The sequence below is a fragment of the Hypanus sabinus genome, chromosome 4 (assembly GCF_030144855.1).
Source record: "Hypanus sabinus isolate sHypSab1 chromosome 4, sHypSab1.hap1, whole genome shotgun sequence".
Lineage (NCBI taxonomy): Eukaryota > Metazoa > Chordata > Chondrichthyes > Myliobatiformes > Dasyatidae > Hypanus > Hypanus sabinus.
The window spans coordinates 8825543-8853103 of record NC_082709.1 but is presented as its reverse complement, the minus strand read 5'-3'; the positions used below and the strand labels follow the sequence as shown (position 1 = coordinate 8853103).

General features: G+C 41.1%; 1 protein-coding gene across 1 annotated transcript; it reads left to right on the top strand.

The window, feature by feature from the left end:
- Positions 1 to 785: 785 nt before the first annotated feature.
- On the top strand, positions 786 to 26127 carry LOC132392469 (glycerol-3-phosphate dehydrogenase 1-like protein). The gene is made up of 8 exons (XM_059966356.1): positions 786 to 1067; positions 4641 to 4818; positions 9306 to 9446; positions 13235 to 13373; positions 14070 to 14182; positions 23351 to 23584; positions 23865 to 23971; positions 25370 to 26127. Exons 1-8 carry the CDS (start codon positions 1024 to 1026, stop codon positions 25464 to 25466), a joined length of 1053 nt encoding a protein of 350 aa, XP_059822339.1. The 5' UTR covers positions 786 to 1023; the 3' UTR covers positions 25467 to 26127.
- The last annotated feature ends 1434 nt before the right edge of the window (positions 26128 to 27561 follow it).

Below are 27561 nucleotides of genomic sequence, written 5' to 3'. Positions count from 1 at the left end.
TATACTTAATCTACAGTACTTCGGTTTTCCATTTCCCACGTATGACGCAAAGACGTAATGACGTACGCCTTTCATGTACTTAACACATATAACCCATAATAAATTATGTAAACAAAGAATGCTTGATCAAACAATAGATTTACAACTTTACTCAAATATTGTTGAAATACTAAGTACACTACAGCCGTCAAATGCTGATTGACGATACTAAAATGACTCAATCTGATTTTTTCTTAGTCAATTAGCTATCCTTTCCAATAGACTTGGCGCCTTTAACCTTTTACAAGGCAGCTTGTTGAATGCCTTCAGGAAATTTAAATACTCTGTATCCACTGGTTCCCCGGTATCCAGTCTGTTACAACTTCAAAGAGCTGCAAGCAATTTTGGAACAGAACTAGAGGAGACTTCCGAGCAAATTTGTCGATAAGTCTTCTGATTTTTCTAAATGTCCTGCGGTTTCCTAATTATTATTAATTATCTATTAGTAACTGCAACAATTTCCATTGAGAAGAGCTCCCCGATTTTCTGTTGTTCCTTCCGAATCCAACAATAGATCGAAAATTAAAAAACAGCGAAGGAGAACTAGACTCTATAGAATCAGTTTTCACTTTTATATTTTAAACCTCTCTTTATTGGAAAATAAAAGCTATCTTCCAATTTCAGTCATTGTAGTTCGGTGAACTCCTGCCTTTACGCTCGAGTTGATTTTCCACGTTTGCTCCAGGGAAGAAGTGACGTTTATTATTTAATTTGTTATTCAATAGAATACATTAGAAGCTCGGACGATAATTTATTGTTCGAGAGAATAGTTGAGTTAACGACTCGGGGAAACGTTCCCTCTTCTGGACAGTCACTGTTCTGCAACGTGAAAAACGATACATGATTGACAGAGACAGCAGCCAATCACGGGTTACGGGAAAGGTAGTAAGGAAGTTACACCAATTCCAAACCTAGAGCTAGAGACACTTCCAAAGGCGGCTAAGTTCATCACTCCTAACTCGTCTGATATAACAACTCTGCACCATGTCTGAATGCAAGAAGGTTTGCATCGTTGGATCCGGCAACTGGTATGTGGGACGTTACTGTGTTTAATTTGTGCCGGGTTGCATGACGTGTATCTGGAAGGGTCGTTTTTCACTGGTGGACCTGCGACTCCAAAGTGCAGAATGTAATTCAGAACCGCTCCCTGTTTGCTCCATGCTGCTAGCTCGGAATGTGATATTGCTCATTGTCGCCAAGAGGCTTCGATTAAGAACATGAAACTGTAAAGAACTATAAGTCTGGTGTCTGGTAGTGATATTCATATGGATTATCACGGTGATTCTTCATTGTGTGAAGATTATCCAGTTGTTGAACCCTTATCCCCATTTTCTAATTCATTCTTCATCCAGAAATGATTGTTAAAGGGTATCATTATTTCTTTATGATTTCTGCTTGTTGGTAAGATTAAGGTAATCCTACCCTTAATAACTTCCTTCAGTTATTGGCTCTCAAAATTCCATCCTGCATTTAGTCCTTTACCTATTAAATCAGGGTACTTTATCTGGTTAGTAAATTGATCCGGAAGCCATTTCACCAATTTTCTGAAACAAAATGACACACCTGAATTTGGTAATTATAATTGGTTTCTAAGACCTGGTACACCTGATTATAAGGTCCTTCAGATATTATACATACATAATACTAGGGTTAAGTTAAAAAGAAGACATAAGGCATACCTGTTGCCAGGATACCTGTAGTTGAAGAGATCTTTTAAACCTAAAGATTGCTGAGGGTTTGCATGCTGGTATTGCAGTCGGAAATTATTTCAGCCCTGATGAAGGGTCTCAGCCTGAAATGTCAACTGTTTATTCATTTCTATAGATGCTGCCTTACATGCTGAATTCCTCCAGCATTTTGTGTGTGTTGCTCTGGATTTCTAGCATCTGCAGGATCGGTCATTTTTATAATTATTTCATTATTCAGTTAAGACAGCAGCTCTCCCTCAGTGTCAGAAAAACATAAGGAGCTGATCGTTGATTACAAGAACTGGAATGGACTACACTTTGTTGTTTGTATTAATGGTGTTGAGGTGGAGTTGGTTGAGAGCTTCAAGTTCCTGGGTACAAGTATCACCAACAATTTGTCATGGTCCACCATGTGGACATTATGACCAAGCAAGTACATCAGCATCTCTCCAACCTCAGAAAGCTAGGGAAATTCGAATATATTCCCAATTACATCCTAGGTGGCACGGTGGAGATGCATCTGTACCAAAGGAGGTGTAAGGTGCTCTTTCCCTCCACTAGTCTGCAGGTCACCCTTGGCCACATGTAGCACCTGCTTAGCCCCCTGATCAGGGCCATATGAGCAGCTGGTACATATCACAAATCCTAGTTATGCCGGGCAGACATTCTCTGAAGAGTATTGATAATATCTGGGGTCACACATCTTGTATAGATGCCACTAGAAGACGGCAATAGCATACCACTTCTGTAGAAAAATTTGTCAAAAACAATCATGGTGCTGGGACCATGATTGCCCATGTCATATGACATGGCACATAATGATAGTGATGCCCCAATGACCTTTACCAACTTATTTCAGAAGCACCATAGAAAACATTCTTTTCTGGCAACTGCTCAGCCCAAGACTCTGAGAAATTGCAAAGACTTGTGAACACTTCCCAGCCAATCACATAAACCACATTCTCCTCTGTTGACTTTCTCCACAATTCCTATTGCCTCAGGAAAGCAGCCAACATAATTAAGGCCCTTTCTCTCTAGTCATTCTCTCTTCTTCTCTCTCTAGTAGGACAGAAAATACAAAAGCTTGAAAGCACCTACCAAAAGACACAAGGACAGCTTCTACCTCACTGTTATCAAACTCTTGAATGGACCTTTTAGACCAGGGGTTAACAACCTTTTTCATGTCTTGAATGCCTACAGTTAACAGAGGTGTCTGTGGAACCAGGTTGGAAACCTCTGCTTTAAACTAAAGAGCTCTTGACACACCGTCATGGCTCATCCACTTGCTTCCTCTGCTGCACTTTTTATGTGCCTGCAACACCATATTCTGCTTTCAATTTTTCTTGTTGCTACTTTGATGTATGGCATCATCTGCCTCAGTCACACGCAAGACAAAAGCTTTTCAGTATATCTTGGTACTTGTGACAATATTAATCCTGTCACCAGTACCTTTTATTGGACCCACACACAGTTGCAGTTTTCTCACCTTATCTGTAGGGTTATGAAGATGTGGAAAGCTTTCCATAGGAGCTTCTCGGGTGACGGTGTGACATTCTCTTTCAACAGAGCACATCAAAAAACTATAAAGGCAAATGTTGATGTGACTTTAAGAATAATCCTCTCCCCTTAAATATAATGGTGTGTATTTTTCAGAACTCCATTTAGATACAAAATGCAGAAGCTGTTAGTGATGGGAGATCTGGAGTACTTTTCAGTCTTCCTCATTCTTTCGCCAAAAAATTGAGTTACCCAAGTATTCAAATGTTTACTTTTCACCGACTCTCCTGTATCCACTTACTGTATTGATTCCTGGTTAAATAATATTTTAAAGTTAATTCTGAAATGGTTTCAAACCACAACAACACATTGAACTATAATTATAATTCCATCTAATTTATCTGCATTTATTAAAATTTGGATTTTTCTTCATTTCTTCAGTTGTTCTATCATTGATAACCACATTTTCTACTGCCTGGGCCTTTAACTCTCTCCAAGCCTCTGTACTTTACCACTTTCTCCTCTTCTAGGACTGTTTCAAAAGATAGTTGTTTGAGCAATTCTGTGGGCTAATTGCTCCTTGTTTGTGGCCTCATGTCAAATGTTCTTCAATACACATACATGGAAAAACCTAGGATATTTTTCTACTTTACACACCTTACCCTTGTTCTACTGCTTAGACTGAAATGTGGTTGTGGAAAGTTAAATTAGTATTTACTGACTCTGTTATAACTGTCACATGCTTCATAATTTTGCAACAAGTATAGAACTTCTGACATTGCCACAAAAATGAGGGGAGAGCTGTTTAAAGTAAGTTTATTATCAGATTACATATATGTCACTGTATACTTCCCAGAGATTCATTTTCTTGTGGACATTCTCAATAAATCTATAGAATACTAGCCATAATAGTCAATGAAAGGGAGCCCAACTTGGGTGATCCCCCAGAGTGCAGAAGTCAGCAAATAGTGCAATACAAAAAGAAAGAAAAATGCTAATAATAATAAATAAATAAACAATAAATATTGAGAATGTGAGATGAAGAGTCCTTGAAAGTGAGCTCATTGGTTGTAGGAACCAACGGGTGGTGCGCATCAATAAGTAGTTACAAAGTTTTATCTTAAGAGGTTGATCATCGTTTTCATTTCAGTGTCCATGGTATCTTAGTGCCAATACATCAAAGCCTTCTCTCCTGTTGCTTTTGGAAAATTGGGGAAAATGTACACATTCCATATGTCCCAGCTGGCATCACAAATTATGTTGTGGCACATCAATATCAAAAATGTCAAAATTACTTCATTCCCAGAGCTATCTTTGGTGGTGCATAATGATGGAGAGATTGAGGAGGTTAGATTTGACCTGTTATATTTGATGTATATGTTGTAAGTGTAACAAACTTTTCTCTGATTCTTTCAGGGGATCTGTTATTGCCATAATTATTGGCAAAAATATTGTAAATTTGAAGCAATTCAACCCTACTGTTAAAATGTGGGTTTATGAAGAGATGATAAATGGAAGAAAACTCACAGAAATAATAAACACAGAGCATGAGAATGTTAAGTATTTGCCAGGTCACAAGATTCCAGAAAATGTGGTAAGTCACAGAGCTGCATTGATGAAATACTTCTTCGAACCTAAGATAGTTTACCAATTGTTCCCCAGACTAGGTGTAACTCTGGCATAGCTAACCTGATTCAAATTAAATTTATTAACAAAATACATTGTCAGCATATGTTACCCGAGATTCATCTTCTTGGGGGTATTCACAGTAAATACAAAGAAACATGATGGAGTCAATGAGAAGTTGCACACAAACCAAGATGGATAAGTAGCCAATATGCAAATAATAACAAATTGTCAAAATACGAAAATATCCAAAATAATAATAATAATATTGAGAACAAGTTGCAAAGTCCTTGAAAATGAGTCCACCAGTTGTAGAATTAGTTCAGTGTTGTGGCGAGTGAAGTTATCCATTGTGGCTTATTGGTCATAAGGTGGTTAAAAAGGGGTATGATGTGCTTTCCTTTGCTAGCTAAGCATAGAATATATAAGCAAGGAGCCACCGCTGCCTGTAAGAAGTTTGTACATTCTCCCTGTGACCACACAGGTTTCCTCTGGTTGCTCCAGTTTCCTCCCACAGACCAAAGATGAGCCAGTTGGTATGTTAATTGGTCATTATAAATTGTCCTATGAATTAGGCCAGGATTAAACCAGATGTTGCTGGGCGTGCAGCTCAAAAGGTCTGGAAAGGGTTATTCCACACTGTATCTCAATAAATAAGTGTACCTCGTGATGACAGTACTCTTCAAGGACCTTTTAAAAGCATGTATTTGTATAGATTTTCCACAAATAAATGAGAGGAGTGTTATGTTTAATGAAACTGTAACACACATTATTGAACTCCAAAACCTGCACACAAAAGTGCACTAAAACTTGTTAATAAAAATGCCATCACATTAGGCCAGCCTCTTAAACTGAAACCCAACTCAAAGTCGGTGGTTGTGAATTATGTACATTTCTCCCAATTATGTTACCCTTCACAGGACCCAGAGAATTCACTAAAATCAGCATTAGCTTGGACGAGCTGCCTGGCTGGGGCCCAGTTTTTCATGGGTGGAGGAACCGTAGGTGCCTCTAGCTCATCCAGAGTGTGTTGACATGCTCATAGTCATGTCTTCATGCCAGGAACATGGTCGCGGAATACTCCAAGTCTTGGTGGGCCGGTTTAAGGCCATCTACTGAAATATGCTCATGTTTACCTCTCTTCTCTATGATAAAAGTCTTTTTTTCCCCGGTCCAGAATGTGGAATGGGTCATTGTAAGGGGACCTCAGTGGATGTCCAAGTGCATCATGGTGGATAAAACCAGACAAGGCAGAATGTAGGTCAAAGAGTAATGTACACCATGATGGGAGGTAGGAATAGCTGAAAGGTTATTGAATTTACTGAGGAGAGTGGAAAGGTGTGGAGAGGCTGACCAGGCGGTCATGGGACCAGGAATGAAAACACCTGGCACTCAATGCCTGCCACCTATCATCTCTGCCACAGAATACTGCAGATCTTCTTTTGAAGCTGTTCTGAGCCCCAGCAGAACCCACGGGAGACGATCATGCCAACACTCATCCATCAGGGAAGCCCTCAGAACAGCCCTTAAGGAGCCATGAAACTGCTCGCAAAGGCCATTGGACTCTTGGTAATACGCTGTGGTGTGAGATAACCTAACGCCGAGGTTCTAGGCCATCGTAGCCCAGAGGTCTGAAATGCATTGGGTTCCACGGACAGAAGAAGTATTAGATGGTGTTTCAAACTGAGCAACCCTGAAGCCGATGAACGCCCAAGTCTGTCTCTCCGCTGTGGATGCCCTTATGTTAGGGGCCTTGCTGAGTGGGCTTATTGAGGTAGGAAAGGAGGAGAAATGATGCCCCGCTGTGTAGTTGAGTGTAGACTATCAGCAAGCTCCCTATCATCCATCACGGGTGCATTAGTGAGGGCTATGCGAACCTGATCAGGCAGTTGCTCCATGAAGAGCTCTTTAAAAATAAAACAAGCATGGTGATTTCCCAGGAGAGGGAATATGTGATCTGTTGGCTCCGAAGGCCTAATATCACCAGACCAGGTAAGGAGAACAACTCAGATCCTGGTCCTGATAGTCCAAAAGTCTGTTAGAGGTGAGTTTACGGGGATCGTTATTCGTCGTGTTCAGGTGGGTGTTCAAGCAGACTCGCCACTCTCACAGTTGTGGAGTTGCTGTGGAGTTGCTACCACACAGTAGAATTTGGTGTCGTCGGTGGTGATTTCTCACAGAGCGAACTGGGCCTCAGCTTGTATAAACCAAGGAACGGCATTTTGCTCCCAAAGCTCTGGCAGTTTCAAAGCGACTGCGTTGGCCAACCTGTTCAATAACTCTGGAATCGTCCAAGAGTATCGGGGTCAGCAATACATGTTTTTGCAAATGAAACAAGGTGAGGTACCTTATGAAACCTGTAATGCATTTTATCAAACTCCGAAACCTACACGTACAAATGTGCTAAAACTCCTTTTGTAACATTGGCGATCTTTCAAGAATCACTTGATTCTGATATGAACACGAAGGACTGGAAGATTGCAAATGTCACTCCATTCTTTAAGAAGGGAGGAAGGCAAAAGAATTGTTGGAGTGTATTATTAAGGATGAGGTTTTGGGTACTTGAAGTCTAATGATAAAATAAGTCAAAGCATGGTTTCTGTAAAAGGAATTCTTACCTGGCAAATCTGTTAGAGTTCTTCCAGGAAGTAACAAGCAGGGTGGACAAAGGAGAGGTTGTGGATGTCATTTACTTGGATTTCCAGAAGGCATTTGAAAAGGTGCCACACCTGAGGCTACTTAACAAGATAAAATCCTGTGGCGTACAGGAAAGATACCGGCATGGATAGAAGAATGGCTGAGAGGCAGGAGGCTGGATATGGGAATAAAGGGGCCTTTTCTGGTTGGCTGCCAGTGACTAGTTGTGTTCCTCAGGGGACTGGGACTGCTTTCACATTGTTTATCAGTGCTTTAGATAATGGAATTGATGGCTTTGTGGCAAGTTTGCGGATGATCTGAAGATGGGTGGACGGGTAGGAAGTGCTGAGGAGGTAATGTGATTGCAGCAGGACTTAAACAAATTGGGAGAATGGGCAAAAAAAAGTGGCAGATGGAATACACTGTTAGGAAACGTATGATAATGCATTTTGATAAAAGGAACAATAGTGCAGGCTGTTATCTAACTGGGGAGAAAATTCAAATATCGGAGGTACGGAGGGACTTGGGAGTCCTTATGTAAGACTCCCAGAAGTTTAGTTTACAGGTTGAGTCTGTGGTAAAGAAGACAAATGCAAAATTGGCATTTATTTCAAGGGGAAGAGAATATAAAAGCAAGGAGATTATGCTGAGTCTTTATAAGACACTAGACAGGCTGCACTTGGAGTATTGTCAACAGTTTTGGGCCCTAAATCTCAGAAAGGATGTTTTCTCATTGGAGAGAGTCTTCAGGAGGTTCACGAGGATGGTTCCTGGAATGAAGGGGTTAACATATGAGGGGCATTTGGCAGCTTGGGGCCTGTACCACTGGAATTCAGAAGAATGTGGGGTGATCTCATTGAAACTTACCAAATGTTGAAAGGACTAGATAAGTTGGATGTGGAGAGGATGTTTCCTAAGGTGGGGGTATTTAGAACTAGAGGGAACAGCCTCAAGGTTGAGGGATGACCTTTTAGAACAGAGGTAAGGAGGAATTTTTTTTAGCCAGAGGGTAGTGAATCTATGGAATGCTATGCCACAGATTCCTGTGGAGTCTAAGTCCATGGGTTTATTTAAAGCAGAAGTTGATAGTTTCCTGATTGGTCAGGGCTTCAAAAGATATGGTGAGAAGGCAGATGTTTGGGGTTGAGTGGTATCTGGGATTAGCCATGATGGAATGATGGAGCAGACCCAATGAGCCAAATGGCCCAATTCTGCTCATGTTTTATAGTCAAAAATTGGGTCCATATTTACTGATAAATTAAAGTAAGATAAAGTACTGATAAATTAAAGTGGAGAGAGAGCTGAACTTGCCTCCCTGAGATGAATTCATATAAAGTAATGTTTTATGTTGACAGTACACTTTAAGATCGTGGAGTAATAAATTGATATCCCTAAATACAGGCTGATGAAGCAGCCCTAGTTAATAAGAGCAGATTAAGTCAAGACAATAGATGACAGGTAGTGTAGTGGCACCCGGGGTTCAAATTTGGCCAGATCCTTGCACATTTTCATTTGTGTTGGGTAGAGCATTGAGTTAGCAACTCAGTCTCATAAAAACAGACAAAAATGCTAAAGAAACAGCAGGATTGCCACTTGATGCACCACAAGGCGCGGGAAGGAACAGTAATAAGTCAAAACAGTATCTGCCTTTGGGGTGTCCACAACAGCAAGACATTTGGGAGTTTCAAATGCATGTGGAGTGAGTTGCATTTTACTAAATGTTAATTAAATTTAAACATTTACTTCTAGATGAAGAGTATACTTTCAGATTCTCCTTGCTATAGTCTGACCTGTATAAAATCATTTCTTGTTTTACAGGTGGCCGTGCCAAATATTGTGGAAGCATCAGATGGAGCAGATGTATTTGTCTTTGTTTTACCCCATCAGTTTATTGGAAAGGTTTGTGATGAAATAAAAAATAATATGAAGCCTGGTGCGATTGGAATCTCACTGATAAAGGTAAAGGAGTCCTGTAAAGTGTATGAACAATGACTATTTTCGAACGATTGTTTACTTATTTTTCCTTCCATTGTCTTATTCAACCGTAATTTAGTACAGCTTATTTTTGCACTTCCTGACAGACCTTCTGATACTTTGATGTCACCTTTTTGATTTTTAAGATGCAATCCAGTTTCTTTCTGCTTTAATCATTGAGATCGATACAATGATCGTAAGAGGAATAGGGTTTCAGGTAGCTGATACATAGAGGGGAGTATTCTTGTTCCTGAGTCAGATGTTTGCAGTTCAATTTCTCATTCCAGTGCTGAGTAGGGCCTTCAAGCATGCCTCCCCAGCAACCCCTGACAAACCCAATTAACCCTAACCTAATCATGGGACAATTTACACTGAGCAATTAACCTACCCCTGTATGTCTTTGTACTGTGGGAGGAAACCGATGGACCTGGAGAAAACTTGTGCGTTCCACAGATAGGACATAGAGACAAAATGGCACTGGAATTGAACTCCAAGCTCTATAGGGTCGTGATAACCGCTACACTATTACGGCACCATGACTAGTCTATCAAGGCTAGCGTGCTGGTAAGGCACTGAGGAACTGCATTTTTCAAATTAAGTTCCTGTTTACCTTCCAAGATCTGTATAAGAGAATTGATGGCAATATGTAAAGTTTAGAGAAATAATCCCAAGTGCCCTGGTTTGACCTTTGACTCTGCGACAGGTTTGCCTGAAAACTGATGTTAGAAAGAAGTGTTATTGTGCAGTACCATTTGGGGAAAATGGCAACAATTCTTTGTCCATTCTATTCTGTTAAAGCTGAAAGACTGGGGAGAAAATTCAGAAATCGGAGGTGCAAAGGGACTTGGGAGTCCTAATGCAAGATTCCCTAAAGTATGGGTTCCCAATCTGATGCCCATGGATGCCTTGCTGAATGGTATCGGTCCGTGGCAGAAAAAGGTTGGGAGCCCCTGCCCTTAAGGTTAACTTGCAGGTTGAGTTGGTAGTGAGGAAGGCAAATGCAATGTTAGCATTCATTTTGACGGCACTAGAATACAAAAGCAAGGATGTAATGTTGAGGCTTTATAAGGCATTGATCAGAACACACCAAGTATTGTGAGCAATTTTTAGATCCTTATCTGAGAAAGGATACGTTGGCATTAAGGAAGAGCCAGAAGAGGTTTTCTAGAGCGATCCTGAAAATGAAAGGGTTGACGGATGAGTAGTGTTTGATGGCTTTGGGCCTGTACTTGCTGGAGTTTAGAAGAATGAGGGAGAGGTCTCATTGAAACCTACTGAATATTGAAAAGCCTAAGAGTGGATGTGAAGAGGTTTTTTCTATACTGGGGGAGTCTAGGACCAGATGGCGCAGCTGCAGAAAAGAGGGATATCTCTTGCAAGAGGAGATTGCAAGAGAAGCAATTTCTTTAGCCGTGAGTGGTGAAACTTGTGGTTTTCCTTGCCACAGAGAGCTCTGGAGGTCAAGTCATTGGATCTATTTAAAGCAGAAGTTGATAGGTTCTTGATTAGTAAGGGCATCAAAGGTTACAGGGAGAAGGCAGGTGGATGGGGTTGAGAGGGAAAGTAAATCAGCTATGATGGAATGGTGGAGAGCTTCAACTAGCCAAGTGGCCTAATTCTATTCCTATGGTATTATTTCCCACCTGATTCTAGAGGTTGGAGGACAGTATTTACGGAGAAAGTGATGCTCAGAAAAATGAAAGACATTGGGTGATATTGGGACAGGTGGTGTTGAGTACCTGAATATTATGGATCTTAATGGTCCATTGCCTTCATGTGGAAAGATTGCTGATTTGAAATTATTGCCTTGTAGAGACATTAAGATGTGAGATCATAAGGTTGGAGGTGAATGTGTTTGGGAGTTGGGGCCTGGGGTGAAGGGATTTGGGAAGACATTGCAGGGGTGGAATAAGATTGTACTGTGGTTGGCGAGAGTTGTGATAGACAAAGGAATGTATGTCTGCATTGGGATTTAACTTGAGTAACAGCTGAAAATCATTATTAAAGTTTGGGAGTATTAAGTATGACCAATGATGGGTGGTGCTAGGAAAACTTAATCCAATTTCTGGATTTAAATTCTATCAGTCACACAAAGTATAATCTTGACAATAAGAATGTGGTAACAATATAATTCAACACAAATATTCACCAACATGTTCCGCTCAGAAACAAAAACAGTTTATTGAAAGCGAAGCATTCATTTTTCTCAGCTAGTATCTGTCATTTACAAATTACTATTGATTTCATATTTCATACTTTTTATTGTAAAAGCTATACTTCAATAGCAACTTATCAGCAGAAAATGTTTATTTTGTGGTTTTTAGATGGTTAAGGCAGTGTGAACCGCTGTCTTTAATTACATTTTGTTTTTTTAAATGAGTGTTACACTTTTTCAAAGTACTAAGGTAATGCTTTATGTAAATTTATTTTCGAGAGTCTACTACTGCTATTCTTAAATAGTCTGCTTGCAATTCCACCATTGTTTCTGATAATGTGTTATTGTTGGCGTACAATCTTCCTGTATATCTCCCAAGGAATGGCTTTCTTTTTCCTGCTGAATCAATTGTTTCCAAAAGTTACTTGTAAGTGTAGAAAACTGAACTACCAAAAACTCCACAGGATCTTGTGAATTGTGACATTTTGAACAGTGGGTGCCATGTTGTTGGCAATGATTTCCATTATTAGATAATCCTTATTTATCACTCTGCCTCTAAACTGCATGGAGAAAGTTTTAGGTGAGTATTGGTAGCTCAGTTTGAGGCGTTTGATGTTGCAGCGTTCACAGAGCTTGGCAATTAGCTTGCAGACATTTCATCACCAGGCAAGGTGACATCCTCAGTGCAGAGTTATTGGTGTTTCTCTCTGGGAGTGCATGTTGTCATGTTGTTCCCACTCGCACCGCCCTCTGACTCAAAAAGCTCCCCTCCTTAGGGGTTTGTAGGTGCCATCTATTTTGATATATTTGGTTACGGAGTTTTCAGAAGAGAACCATGCTTCAACAATTTCTCGTGCCTGCTTCACGTTTGCCTATGCCAGAACCTCCATGGTGTCCCAGTTAAAGTGGTGTCCTTTTCAGTCTTCGTGTGCCAAGGTCTACGGCAGTGCCTCATGTCTCCGTACCGCCACTTTGTGTTTCCATTGAGAGTTTACATCCTGTCTCTGAAGGTCAACAGAAGTGGTAGCTACCTGGACTGAGGCAAGCGAATGGGGGCCTATATAAACGCAAGAATTCCCAGAGAAAAACCAACAACTGCGCACTGAAGACGTCACTTCGACTGGTGATGAAATGTCTACAAGCTAATCGCCAAGTTCGACAAACACCACAATATCAAATGCATGGAAGAAATGCTCCAAGAAATGCTTAGTTTCTGATGAAACAACTTAATTTTCACAAGCACTTCCTTCAACAGTATCTTTTATATCAAGTAATCAGAACTGTCCCTCTATCCTTTTAAAAATATATTTCAGTTTTTGGAATTAAAAATTTCACCATCTAGGATTTGGAGATATTTCTACACTCGTAGCTTGGAATCTTTTTCAGTTCCCTCAGAGAATAAGAATGTACCATGTGGAAATGTCGAAGTGTATGATAGATTTGGATTCCATGGGGATTGAGGAATATAGGGTATAGAGTGAGAAAGTGGAGTTAAGAATTAAAAATTAAACTGGAAAGGCTAATAATGTTACAATACATAAGCTTTTGACAATTTTTAATAGAAAAGTCAATTTAGCTTAACTGTACAAAACTTCATTAAATGTATTTAATTTTACAGGGTATTGATGAAGATTTGAATGGTCTGAAGTTGATATCCCACATAATTCATGAGAAACTTGGTATTGAAATATCTGTATTGATGGGGGCCAACATTGCTAATGAAGTGGCTGATGAAAAATTTTGTGAGACGACAATTGGTAGGAAATATGACATCATTGTTCTTGCATTCCAGTTCTGACCTTATAAACTCTTTTTGTGTAATTTAGTCACATTGCATTGTAAAGTCTTAAATGAATTCTAATTCATCGGTTGAAATCGAGATGACAATTGTATCAGAGTATTCTGCCTTGAAGTATCAGAGAGGCTGGCTACAGTTGCAGTCAACATGGTTTCTCAGGAAAATCTTGACTGACAAATCTGTTGCAATTCTTTAAAGAAATACTGTTACAAGCAGAATAGATAAAGGAGATGTACTGCAGTGCACTTTGTTATAGATAAAGGAGAATTGGTTGATGTTGTAAACAGGATTTTCAGAAGGCCTTTGACAGTTTGCCACACATGAGGCTGCTTATCAAGTTGCAGGAAAGATTCTAGCATGGATAAAGCAGTGGCTGATTGGCAGGAGGCAAAGAGTGGGAACAAGGGGAGCCTTCACTGACTGGCTGTTGGTGACATTACATTTGCTGTATTCATGTCTGTAAACTTTCATTCTTGTCTTTTTCTAAATGTTTTTTGATTAGGTAACAAGTATATCATTAAAACATCCTGAATGTTACATAATTCTGTCACAATGTGAACATTGTAAATCCTGATATGTTGAAACATTTAAAAAGCTTTCTCAAGTGGTTGTTGAGTGGGATCTGATGCTTGTACATTTTTATCTGTTTCTTCAGGATCCAAAAATAAAACTCATGGGAAGATCTTTAAGGAGCTGATGCAGACTCCGAATTTCAGAATTACTGTGGTGGAAGAATGTGATACGGTGGAAATATGTGGTGCACTAAAGGTAGCTGATCCATTATTTTTAATCAGTACTTGAAAATAAATGAAGAGAACTGGAAATCTGAGGTAAAAATCAGCAGATGCTGGTGACCCTGTCGTGGTTACTTGAAATGACCAGGAGGCGCAGATGATCCTTCGAGAAGTTTAAAACTTTATTTGCAAACAAAGGCTGAGGCAATCAATTAACTTGTCACTGAAAGCCCGCCGAGCTCCGGTGTACAGCATTCTTTATAGTAATTTCTTATCTTGATTACATTTCGGTCTTATCAGCATACCCAATCATTCTTTAGTTGCATATCATCTATACATTAACTAATCAATCGCTCTTGACTAACTCTCGATGTGCCACCATTCTTTCTTTCCAGTTCACATCTTGGGCCTCATTCCTGGCCACGGTTGTTTCTCAGTCAGCCTCCCTTAACCTCCCTCACATTCCATTGCCTGTTCGTAGCATCCTGTCTGCCACCGTTATCTCTTCATAAGCCATTCTATTGTATAATATATGAAGTACATTTCAGCTAATTAGTGCTGCTAAGGATAAACAGATGTTCTTTAACTGCCATGGTATGTAGCTAAGAGAATATAAGGTATCTAGTAAAACAATACATAGTAAAATGTGTCTAATAAAATAATACATAGTAATATTCAGTAAATAGGAGTGATTACATAGTATGGTAAATAGCTAGTACATAGTGATTACATTTCAGGTGCATATTTCTCAATAACCCTCATCACATCTGGCAGCATTTATTTTCCCCCTCCCCCTCCCCCTCCCCCTCCCCCTCCCCCTCCCCCTCCCCCTCCCCCTCCCCCTCCCCCTCCCCCTCCCCCTCCCCCTCCCCCTCCCCCGATGTGCTACGTATTAGGTCTCTCATCAGACCTGGGGAACATTTTCAGTTTATAGTGTAATCAATAATTCATTGCCAAAGAACAGGAATTCTCTTTAGAGAGTTTTAATCGACTTGGTTCACTTTAGAGATCTTTGATGAAAGGATACTTAGAAGCTCAAATCATATCCATTTGCGTGATTCTGCACTGTTCATAGAAATACAGGAAATGGGTGGCATAGTAGTTAGCACAATACTTTACAGTGCCAGTGACCTAGGTTCAACTCCCACCATTGCCTGTAAGGAGTTTCTACCTTCTCCCCATGGCTGTGTGGGTTTCCTCTGGGTGATCCGATTTTCTCCCACAGTCCAAAGACGTTTGTAGGTTGGTTTGTTATAGTAAATTGCCCTCTGATAAGGCTAAGGTTAAATCGGGGGATCGTTGGGCAGCACGGCTCAAAAGGCTGGAAGGGCCTATTCTATGCTGTATTTCAATAAATAAATAAAAATTACAAATATTATGACAAGACATACATTTTGAAACCTGAAAATGTATCCTACTTGTAAACTGAATTATAAAAAATATAAATCATAATATTTGTTAGACTTGGAACTAATTTATGAATATCTATTTCCAAAGATTTCTCCTCTTTCCTCTGCCATAACAGAGAAAGAGTTCCTCTTGTCCTTCCCTACCACCCCATCAGTCTCCACATCCACCAAGTACATCTTTACCTCCCCACACTCTCCACTTTCTGCAGGGATTGCTTCTTCCATGCTTCCCCTTTACATCTGCCCCTCCTCACTAATCTCCCTCCTGGCACTTACCCTTGCAAGTGGCCAAAGTACTACACCTGCCCATTCACCACCTCTCTCACCTCCATTCAGAACTCCAATCAGTTCCTCCAGGCGAGGCAAAACTTCAGCTGCAAACTTGCTGTGCACATTTATTGCAGGCAGTGTTCCTGCTGCAGCCTCCTTTCGATTGGTGAGACCCCTCATAAATTGGGGGACCACTCTGCTCCATCCACCAAAAGTGGGACTTCCTGGTGGCCCACCATTCCTAATCCTCATTCCTATTCCAACATGATGGTCCATGGCCGCCACTTGTGCCAAGATGAGGCCACCCTCAGTGGAGGAGCAACACTTTATATTCTTGTCTGGATAGCCTCCAAACTGATGGCATGAATACCGATTTCTCCTGGTTAAAAAATATTCTTCCCTCTTCTATTCCCCACTCTGGCTGATTGCACATCAGCTTAGTTCTGCTTGATCTGACTAACCTCACCAGTTTGTGTTCATTGATGGTGTCTATCAGCGGAACACGAATTTCCTGAAAAGCTAATGGTTAGCAAATATTATTTAGAGTTAACCTGATTATTTTGTTGGGAGTTGAGATTGCAGGAAACTTGATTTTAGAAGGAATGAGAAATGGTGTAACATGGGAGTATGACTGAAGGTTATAGCACAGAAATAGACCTCTGGCCATCTAGTCCATGCTGAACTATTATTCTGTCTCGTCACATTTACACCCACCTGAACCATAGCCCTCTATACCCCTCCTATCCATAGATATCTTAAGTTTTGAAATCAAACCTGCATCTGCCACTTCTGGCAACTTGTTCCACACTTGCACTACCCCTGAGTCAAGAATTTCCCCTTCTTAGGTGTTCGTAGGTGGCATCTATATGTTTATGTGTTTGTTTATGGAGTTATCAGAAGAGAACCATGCTTCAAAAATTTCTCGTGCCTGCTTCATGTTTGCCTGCGCCAGAACCTCCGTGGTGTCTCAGTTAAAGTGTTGTCCTCCTCGGACTTCGCGTACCGAGAGCAGTGGCAGTGGATTGTGTCTCCGTACCGCCAGTTTGTGTTCCCATGAACGAGTTGAGAGACAATGTCCTTTCTCCACAGGAAACCCTATACACCACGCTGCTTTAGTCAGTGGTCTGTACTGGTACCTTAGTTTTTGAGACAAGCTTCTTTAACATTGCCATTGGCTTGTGAGTGATTGTGATGCCATGAGATTCGAGCAGTTGAGCTGTCATTTCTGATGGTCTTGATGTAGGTCAAAGCCACGCATTAAGTAAGGTCTGCGTGACTTTCTCTCCTTAGTAAGCATCTTCTGATGAAATTCAGTGGGTAACCATTGTTCTGGAGTATTTGAATAAGTGCTTCTCTTCCCTGGCTCAAACCGAGCTACCAATGTTCACCACCATCGTAGACTTGAAAGCTATCAACATAATTCAGGTGTTTGTCCTCCATTAAATTGTGGGATTGTTGAGGTGGTTGTGTTAGGGAGTGCCAGTTGTGATAAATCATGACCTTTGTGCTCACATGCTCTTTGCTCCTTTAGTGCTCTTGCTTTCTGTCACATGTCTGCCTGGTGCAGACTGCAGCAGGGTTTTCGAGAGAATGCTAATTAGTGCATCCACTGGTTTGTGCAAATTTCTTGAATTTGGGAGCTAGTACTTCAGCTGCCACACAACACGCATGAAATGCTGGAGGACCTCAGCAGGTCAGGCAGTATCTACAGAAAGAGATGAACGTTCAGTGTTTCAGGCCAAGACTCCAAAATGTGGATAGTTCCTTTACCTCTGTAAATGCTGTCTGACTTGCCGAGTTCCTCAAGCATTTTGTGTGTGTCAATCAAGATTGCCAGCAGCTGCAAAATCTTTTGTCTTCAATTGGCACGCCAGTTCTGTGCAGCCAGAAGCAAAGCATAGAACCAAACTCTTGGAGGCTTTGACAGATTGAACTCAGTCCCTCTCTTCGGTGGTTTGACAGTAGAACCACTTCATCGTACTGCCCGAGGCTTAGTTACCACCTGGACCATGCTGCTTAACCTAAGAATGCAGCGGACCAGTGAGATCAACTTCACTGCCAGGCTTAAAAAAAGCAGAGACTGCGTTCCCGAGTCTCTGGCAAGAGGCTGGTTCAGACCATTCTGGAAAGACTCTCCTAGTCACACTCAGCCTTCCCTGAACTTTAGTTTCTGTATTTGGCCCATTACTACCTCCTTTTCTAGCATCAGTCTTCCCTGCATTTTACCCATCTCAAAGCTCCAAGCAAACTTATTATCAAAGTACATGTATACAACTCTGAGATTCAATTTCCTGGGGGCATACTCAATAAATCCATTATAGAATCAGTGAAAGATAGTACCATCTGGGCATTCAACTTGTGTGTAAGTGCGAAGATGAAGACAATAATAATAAATAAGCAATAAATGTCAAGTACATAAATGAATAGTCTTTGGAAGTGACTCCATAGGTTGTGGAACCATTTCAGTGATGGGGTGAGTGAACTTGTCCACTTTGGTTCAAGAGCCTGACTGTTCCCGAACCTGTGGAATGAGTCCTGAGGCTCCTGTACCCACCTTCCTGATGGCAGCAGCAACAAGAAGTTGAAGTTTGAAATGAACTGATTTAATTCAGTTTAAAAACAAGGAAAATGGGTTGGGAGGAAAGAATAGTAAGGAAGGCGAGATAAGAATAAGCTTCGAAGTAAATTTATGATCAAAGTACACAGTATACAATCCTGAGATTCATTTCCCTGTGGACGGACTCAATAAACCCTTAGAATAATAATCATAACAGAGTCAATGAAAGGCCACACTAACTTGGGTGTCCAGCCAATGTGCAAAAGACGATAAACTGCAAATGCAGAAAGAAAGAAGTAATAAATAAGCAATAAATATCATGAACATAGGAAAGTACTCTGCACCCTGCTTATCACAGGTATTTTTATGGATAGCACATAGGCACTCTGCAAGTTGTTTGGTGTGATATGTTCAGCCTGAAAAGATGGTGGAGGTGGAAGCTGTCAGCGTGTTTATAAAGTGTCTGAAGGGACACTTGAAGAGCCTGTAGTCGTGCACAACGTGCTACTAAAGAAACACACGGAGGCAGAGAGAGCTGAACTCAGACTGCCTTTACTGATCCAAATTGTGCGCTTAAATCTCCCCTCCCATGGGCCCCTGCAACCCGCGGGGCGGACATGACGTCAGACTGTCCCCGGAAGGTCCGCTCTGAGTGGGCAGTTACAAACGCGCTACTGTGTGTCTGCCCGCAGCTCCCGATGGCGGTTCGAGTCCCACGTGTGCGGGCTGCCACACCCCCCCACCCAGAAACGTCCATCGGGGAAGTGGAGCCCCCAGTCTGTGTGGCTTGCCTGGGTGACCGGCCTCACTGGCGCGATGCGGGTACCCTCACTGGTTGCTCAATGTCCAAGGGCGCCGGTTTGAGGCGGTCCACTGTAAAAGTCTCTTCCCGGCCACCCACCTCCACGACACACGTGGTTCCATTGTGCCGGATCACCTTGAAGGGTCCCTCGTACAGCCACTGTAGAGGTGACCTGTGCATGCCCTTGCGAATAAAAACATACTCACAGTCTTGGAGGTCTTTAGTGGTGAAGGATGGCGTGGGACCATGCCTGGAAGTCGGGACTGGCGCCAGGGTCCCTACCTTGTCCTGCAGCCTTGTTAGCACTGCAGCTGGAGTTTCTTCCGAACCTCGGGCCTCTGGTACAAACTTGCCTGGGACCGTCAGGGGAGCACTGTAGACCAATTCTGCCGAGGAGGTGCCCAGGTCCTCCTTGGGGGCTGTGCGGATGGCCAGTAGGACCCAGGGAAGCTCGTCTGTCCAGTTGGAGCCCCTGAGGTGTGCCATCAGTGCCGACTTGAGATGCCAGTGGAATCGCTCTACCAAACCGTTGGACTGGAGATGGTACACCGTGGTGTGATGCAGCTGGGAGCCCAGGAGCTGCGCCAGTGCTGTCCACAAACCAGACGTGAACGTAAACCGGGATCTCGGTGTCCAACCGCTGTGCTTCCGCCAGTGCGGCGTAGTCTATTCCTGTGGACGATATGCCTGCTGAGTGGAGGCAGGGGTGAGGCAGTGTGTCGGTGATGACGTTGTTCTTCCCTGCGATGTGGTGGACATCCATGGTGAATTCTGAAATAAAGGACAGGTGTCTCTGCTGTTGAGCTGACCATGGGTCCGATACCTTGGCCAGCGCAAAGGTGAGGGGCATGTGGTCCATATACACAGTGAACTCCCTTCCCTCGAGGAAGTACCAGAAATACCGGACAGCCAGGTAGAGCGCTAGCAACTCTTTGTCCAGGACAAAGGACTCTGCCGACTGCTGTGTCGGAAGCGTTGACTGTGAGTTCCATGGGTACATCGACTCACGGGTGCACTAGGAGGGCCGCCTCTGCCAGCGCCTCCTTGGCCTGTTCGAATGCCTCCGTGGACTCCGTGTCCCATGCCACTTCTTTGGCCTTGCCGGCCATCAGGTGGAACAAGAGTCTCATGATGTATGCCACCGCTGGCACGAACCGATGATAAAAGTTGACCATCCCTACGAACTTCTGCAGGCCCTTGACCATGCTGGGCTTGGGGAACTGGCAGATGGCCTGGACCTTGTCCAGTAGGGCAACTGCGCCGTGTTGGTTGATTCTGTGGCCCAAGAAGTCGATCTCCGTCAGCCCGAAATGGCACTTCGTCGGATTGATTGCCTGTCCGTGGTCGCTCAGGCATTGACAGATCTGGTGCAAATGTGCCAAGTGCTCTTGGTGCGAACTACTGGCCACCAGGATATTGTCCAAGTAAATGAAAACAAAATCCAGACTGCGTCCCTCCGAGTCTATGAGCCTTTGGAAGGTATGGGCTTCATTCTTGAGACCGAAAGGGATCCTCAGGTATTCGAACAAGCCGAACGGGGTGAAGAGGGCTGTCTTGGGCACGTTGTCGGGGTGCACTGGGATCTGATGGTATCCCCTGTCCTGGTCAATTTTCAAGAAGCTGGTCGCTCTTTGCAGATTCGCTGTGAAGTCCTGGATGTGGGGTAGCGGGGATCTGTCGGCCGTTGTGGCGTTGTTGAGCCTTCTGCAGTCTCCGCAGGGCCTCCATCCTCCTACGGACTTGGGCACCATGAGCAGTGGGGATGCCCACGGGCTGTCTGAGCAGCGTACGATTCCCATCTTACGGAACTCCTCCCAGGCAAGGTGGAGCTTGTCGGGTGGGAGACTGCGAGCTCAGGCATGCAGTGGCGGTCCTTGCTGTGCTTGGGGGGGGGGGGGGGCGGCCGTGGAGAACTGCGGGGTGACTATGGAGGGGAATTCTGCCAACACCCTGGTGAATTCATTACATGAGAGGGTCACGGAATCCAGGTGGAGGGCTGGTAGCTTGGCTTCTCCGAGCTGGAAAGTCTGGAACATCTCGGCATGGACCAAGTGCCGGCCTTTTAGGTCAACTGGGAGGCAGTTGGCTCGTAGGAAATCTGCCCCTGGTAGTGGCTGTGACACCATTGCCAACGTGAAAGTCCAGCTGAAACGGCTGGACCCAAAATGCAGTGAGATAGTACATCCGAATACCGCTGCCATTTGCAGCGGTGAGTTCGGGGCCTGGGACCGCGTTACAAGTGTCCGTATTCGAGGGGGGGAGTAGGCTGACTTCGGCCCCGGTGTCAGAGCTAAAGTGTTACGAGTAATGCTTCCCTAACACTTTTTTTTAAAAAGCTGCAGAGGCCAACCATTGCTCTGAGCCAAAAAATTTTAACATGGCATGAAAACTGCAGCACTTTAAATGTTAATGTTTTTAGACGCCATCGGTGACCGTTTTTTAGCAATGAGCTTAAAATTTATTTGTTACAATTTGCAACAGTGTTATAACTTGAAACACTGACAATGTAAATACATTGTTGCTCTAAAATGTTTCAAAATAAAGTTTGTGGTACCTTTAGTATTTTGAAAACTTATGGATTGTATCAATTAACAATTACAAGGTATTGCAAAATTAGGTTGGTGTAATTTCAAAATTATATTATTTCAAACTTGATGTCAAAATTACATTAAAATAATTTCAAAATGATCAAAATTCCAGCTGCATGTCAACAACAGCTCTGTGTGTGGGAGCATTTCAGTTACACATGTTGGAGAGAACGCTGGTCATGAGCTAAAATCGACTTTAAGGGATCTGCTTTCTACGCTCAATACTGCAAGTATCAGCTCATGAAAATAGCATTCCTACAAGCTGCAGAATAATTGCATCAAAAGGCTAGCTTAAATAGATGTAAAACATTGAGGTTGGGGTTGGGTTTGATTCAGTTGTCACTCCCATGTAATGATTGTTCCTGATTTGAATTTCTAATTTTTCTGAACTTTTTATAGAGAACTACCCACATATTTTTACCGGTGTATGATATTACTTTTAAAACCTTTCTGTCTGGGAGTCCCTTACAAATATTTACAGTAGGTGTACCGAATGGCTGTGTGGTAGTGTAGTGGTTAACACAACGCTTCACAGTACCCGCAACATGGTTTCAATTCCCGTTGCTGTCTGTAAGGGGTTTGTACGTTCTCCCCATGACTGCATGTGATTCCTCTGGGTGCTCCAGTTTCCTCCTACAGTCAAAAGGTGTACTGGTTGGTAGATTACTTAGTCATTGTAAATTGTCCCATGATTAGGCAAGGGTTAGGCCTGGTGTTGTTGGATGGTGCAGTCGAAGGATCTATTCTGCATTGTATCTGAATAAAATAAGCTAAAATAAAGATTCCCTGGAAGTTCTGACACATTCCTGGGGTCCTCTGTACTTAAAATCTTCCATAGTAAAATGTACTTTTAATATCCAGAGTTTATAATTCACTAGGAGGTTGAGGGGATTTGCTGTGTCACCAAAGACTCCAACAGATTTCTACATCTGCACCCTGGAGAGGTTCCAATGTACAGGATCAGAAGAAAGTTCCGGAGGGTTGTACACTCAGCCAGGTCTATCATGGGCACCAGCCAACCCACTATCGAGGACGTCTTCAAAAGCTGGTGCCTCAAGAAGGCGGTATCCATCATGAAGGGCAATCACAATCCAGGACGTGCCCTCTTCACATTACTGCCATTAGAGAGGAGGTGCAAGCCTGAAGAGAGACACTGATTGTTTTAGGAACAGCTTCCTCCCTTTCCATCAGATTTCTGAGTGGTCCATGAACCAATGAATACTGCCTCATTATTTTGCTCTTTTTACACTTTTTAAAATATTTCTAATTATAACTTGTAAATTTTGTTACACGACTGCTGCCATCAAACAACAAATTTCATGACATACTGAATGTCAATGACAAAAAATCTGACTCTGAAATTGGTAAATAGAAGTAGTTCATTTTTGCTCTAAAATTATATATATTTTTTGCAAGATACTTGGTGATGTAGTCTGCAAATGTTAAATTTGATTTGGTCTTTTTCAAACTTCATTAATATGTACATATACTTGAATTATGTTGCCTCATGGGTAAATGATTCCATGTGCAAGGCAAATTTTTGAAGTTAGATAATTTCTGTTTACATTCTTTCCAGAATATCGTGGCTGTTGGTGCTGGCTTCTGTGATGGGCTTGGCTGTGGTGATAACACTAAAGCTGCTGTTATTCGTTTGGGATTGATGGAAATGTTAGCATTTGCCAAGTTGTTTTGTGAAGGATCAGTTACATCACCCACTTTTCTGGAGAGCTGTGGAGTAGCAGATCTTGTTACAACTTGTTATGGAGGCCGCAACAGAAGGGTAGCGGAAGCCTTTGTGAAAACTGGCAAGGTATGAATTAGTTTTTGGTATTGTGTTTTATTTTGTCTTTGTGTACTTTTACATATTTGAGAAATTTTCTTGTTATAATAACCGATTCATTCACTTTATTCATGTGAAAATGTAAACCAGGTTTTGTGTTTTGCTGGAGAAAATTGTGACATTCTATTGGTAATGTTGTATCTGGAGTTGCACTACTTCCAACTTAGCTGCATAGTATATTTGAGGATATTTACTTCCTGAGTAATATTGGACACGTACATTTTACAATGTTTCCCTGTATCTGACCCAGTCTATTGAAGTACTGGAGAGGGAGATGCTGAATGGGCAGAAGTTGCAAGGTCCTCAGACTTCTGAAGCTGTTTACAAAGTGCTCAAGCAGAAGAACTTGGTCAACAAGTAAGTACTTAAGCAAACTTTTATTACAATGTAAGAAACAATGAGAAGGATAGGCTGCTTGGCCTCTATTCTACCTGCATTTCAATATAATCATGACTGATCTCTCTGGGCCTCATCCTCTGCACTGATTCTCCTTAACCTTCAATTCCCTGAATTTTTAAAAATGCATCTACTTCCTCTTTAAGTATAGCCTCCGCAACCCTCTGAGATAATAAATTGGTTAATGAATCTGTGATTAAAAGCAACTTTCATTCATATTGCATCTTTAACATGGTAATTCATCCCGGTAAAAATAATCAAATTTTGCACCATGCTACACATTGAAAAATTTTGAGAGATGGCTCAAAGTTTGATCATAGAAATAAAATACCAGGTGAGACACTGAAACTAGTGGATAAAGAAGTGTTTTATTTATTGAGACACTTTGAAATAGAGACCTCTTTGATCCAATATTACATGATATTTTATATGCTAAAGATTAAGTTAACAGCAGGACAATTCTATTCTTACAATGTATCTACAATGCCTCCTTAGAATTACATATAATTTTCAAACACTTCCACCTACACAACAACACTCCAGACAAACAAAGTGTTAATCAGTATTGATAGTATTGTCTGGTTTGCTATCAACTCCAGGGATACTATTGTTAAGGGCTGAATTTAAAATTCAATTACAATCCATATTCCGGTCTGAAGATTGGTTGCTGGTGAAATTAATATTTGCTATATTCCACATCTCTAGAATACATCCTAATAGAAATGGAAATTATCTATGCACGGATTTCAGACTGAACATGTAAATAACCTACTGACTGTTACCAAAGATCTGTTCAAACACTTAAAGAAGAATGAACCTGTCTCTGGAGAATAACATAGTTATTGTGATGTCTGTGCAATACCAAAAATGCCATTTACAGTACTGACAGTATGCTAGATTAACATCTTTCATCGATGTTAAACTGAAACTCTGTTCTCTTGGGAAGATGCTATATGATTCTGTAACATTAGTTCAAGAAGCAAGGTCTAGTGCATTTCCTGCTTTATAACAGGGACTAAATTTCAAAATCCTGGTTGGGCACTTGGTGGTTGTGAAAAGTCTAAATATTTTTTAAACTATGGACGAGCAAAAAACATTAGCTTTGCCAGTAATGCTGTCTATCTGGCATTGGAAAAATCAAGCAGAGAGCCTTTTCAGTCATGTCGATAGCCTGAGAATTCATTTAAAAAAAAAGTTTTTCAGTACTGTACCATGAAATCTCTGCAAGAGGTCGGAAAGATGTGTTGTAACAATCCTTTGTGGTATACAGTTAATAAGCTTCTAACCTTTGGATATTACAGAGCCTTTCTGCTTGCTGTTTCTATCTCAACTATTTCACTGATTTTTGTATTTTTACAGATTTCCGCTCTTTGTTGCTGTTTACCAAATCTGTTATGAAGGCAGGCCAATCAGGGACTTCATCACATGCCTACAGAATCACCCAGAACATATGTAACTTAAGTGGATACCTGCAAATGCATGTGTATTCAAACAATATTTCATTTTTTATAGGTAAAGTACATACACTGCTGAATAAGTCCTCTTAATGAACTAACCTTTAACCATATGTTTTTAATATCAAAAATTATCAATTAAAATTTACCGCCATTATCTGCCTTTTTAACCAGTCAAATTTAGCTTTTTGGTTATTTCAGAAAACCGTATCCCTAAAAAATCTTCTTTAATTATTCCCTACTTTTTCCAGTATAACTTGATAGCGAACTATTTCTGTTAGCAAGTTGTAGACCAGGTAGAAAATGTCGGTTAATCTAAGACTCCAGTCTGTTTCATTTAGAAGGATTTACTTAATATCTGAGAAAAGTCCTGAAACATTATTCACATCATTTGTTGATTAATACTAATGTTTACATATAAAATGCTGATTTCTATATTCACAAGCAAGTATAATTAAGGCAAAAATTACACTTGTTTTCACATAAATGAGAACAATATTTTAAAAGCATTGTAACTACAGTTTTTGAAAGAAACTCATGTTTTAAACAAGTTACCTTTGTGCTTTAATACAACAATCCAGTATGAGCTGGGAATCAATAACACATCAGATTTGTTATTTCAATTAATAAAATGTGTAATAATAATAATAATGGCTTTGCAGTGTTCCTTGGGTATAACTTGTACTGGATGTAAAATAATTTGAGATTCTGCAATGGCAAGTGTATTGGGGAACAGAAAATATATAATTAGTATATATAAAATTATTTTGTATATACATTTTATACATTTATAAAATGTATGTATAATATATAACATTTGGATTCTATGCTTTCGTTCTTTCATGGGATGGTAGCACTGTAAGTAAGGCCAATGTTTGTTGCCCATGATTAATTGTCCTTTTTGAAATCAAACTTGAACTGCCAAGACACTGATCAAGGGACTGTATGACGCACTTCCAAATAATTGAGTTCCAAGTCGGGGGAAAAAATGTTTGATTCTTTATTACAAAACCAGCAATGATAACGATCTTGTATAGTGATTTAACAAAACTAGTGCAGTGTTAGTAAAATAAGCAAAGTTAGTGTAACCAAATTAGTAATAGTGAAGTTAATTATCCAAGTGGAATGAGTAATTAGCAAGCACCCCCTGCTCAAACCCCTCAGCTGAACAAGGACAAAGGGTGACTACATAACTAGACTCACTCACTTTTACCACGCCAAAACCAACCTTTCGTATTATCGTAACCCATAATAAGAGCATGCAACACAAAATACAGTAAGGACAACAAATAGATACATGGCTCCTGCAGAGATGATGCCTGTAGAATCAGATTTAACATAGACTTGGATGTCATGAAATATGTTTTGATTCATTAATTGGCCATATAAACCTAGACTGTAGGTGAAGTGGCAGAATCTGTATCGACTTAATGGGATGTGGGAAGAAATAAAAAGGAATTTGTGTGGGATTCAGTAGATGGTAAATGCATATTACACACTTAGTTTGTGCCTTTTGTGTTACTGTTGGGCAATTCACCTTTTCAAATATTTATCTACGTCTCAATCATCTGATTTTATAAATGATTTGTGACAATTGTCTGTATCATTACAACTGATGTTCCAGCCTTTAGGCAATGCAGTAACTCATGAACTCTAGAGCATCGAAAATTTTAAAAATGTACTGAAAAATTTGAGTTGTAGATTAGGAAAGGTTGAAATTGCATGTGCAAACATCAGTGGTGGTTGTGCCCATATGTCCTACTTGTTCATGGTCTTCTAAATTCTCACCTCCAGGAGCACTCAATGGGTATTTTAATATGGTAATCATTAATCGGAGTCTAAATGCCTATTGATTGTAAAATGGTCATCATTTCCTGAAAATCCCCACTGAAACCAAACCAAGATGACAGAACAGGAAAATCCTAGCAATGTAGGCTGTGGGCTTCAGAATGCATCTTTGGGTGATTCATTTTTTTAAAAAAAGTTGTTGAAAGGTGGATTAACAGACTGGAGAAAGTCATCTTGGAATCCAAGCTAAATGTGTAAATTAGTGTCTTACTAATAGGATCTGGAGGAAGACCATATTGATAGCAAGAG

Coding starts and splice junctions, on each gene's coding strand:
- LOC132392469 (XM_059966356.1), top strand. CDS start 1,024: ATGTCTGAATGCAAGAAGGTTTGCATCGTTGGATCCGGCAACTG. Junction 9,447..13,234: donor TTGGAATCTCACTGATAAAG/GTAAAGGAGTCC, acceptor TTAATTTTACAG/GGTATTGATGAAGATTTGAA. Junction 14,183..23,350: donor AAATATGTGGTGCACTAAAG/GTAGCTGATCCA, acceptor CATTCTTTCCAG/AATATCGTGGCTGTTGGTGC.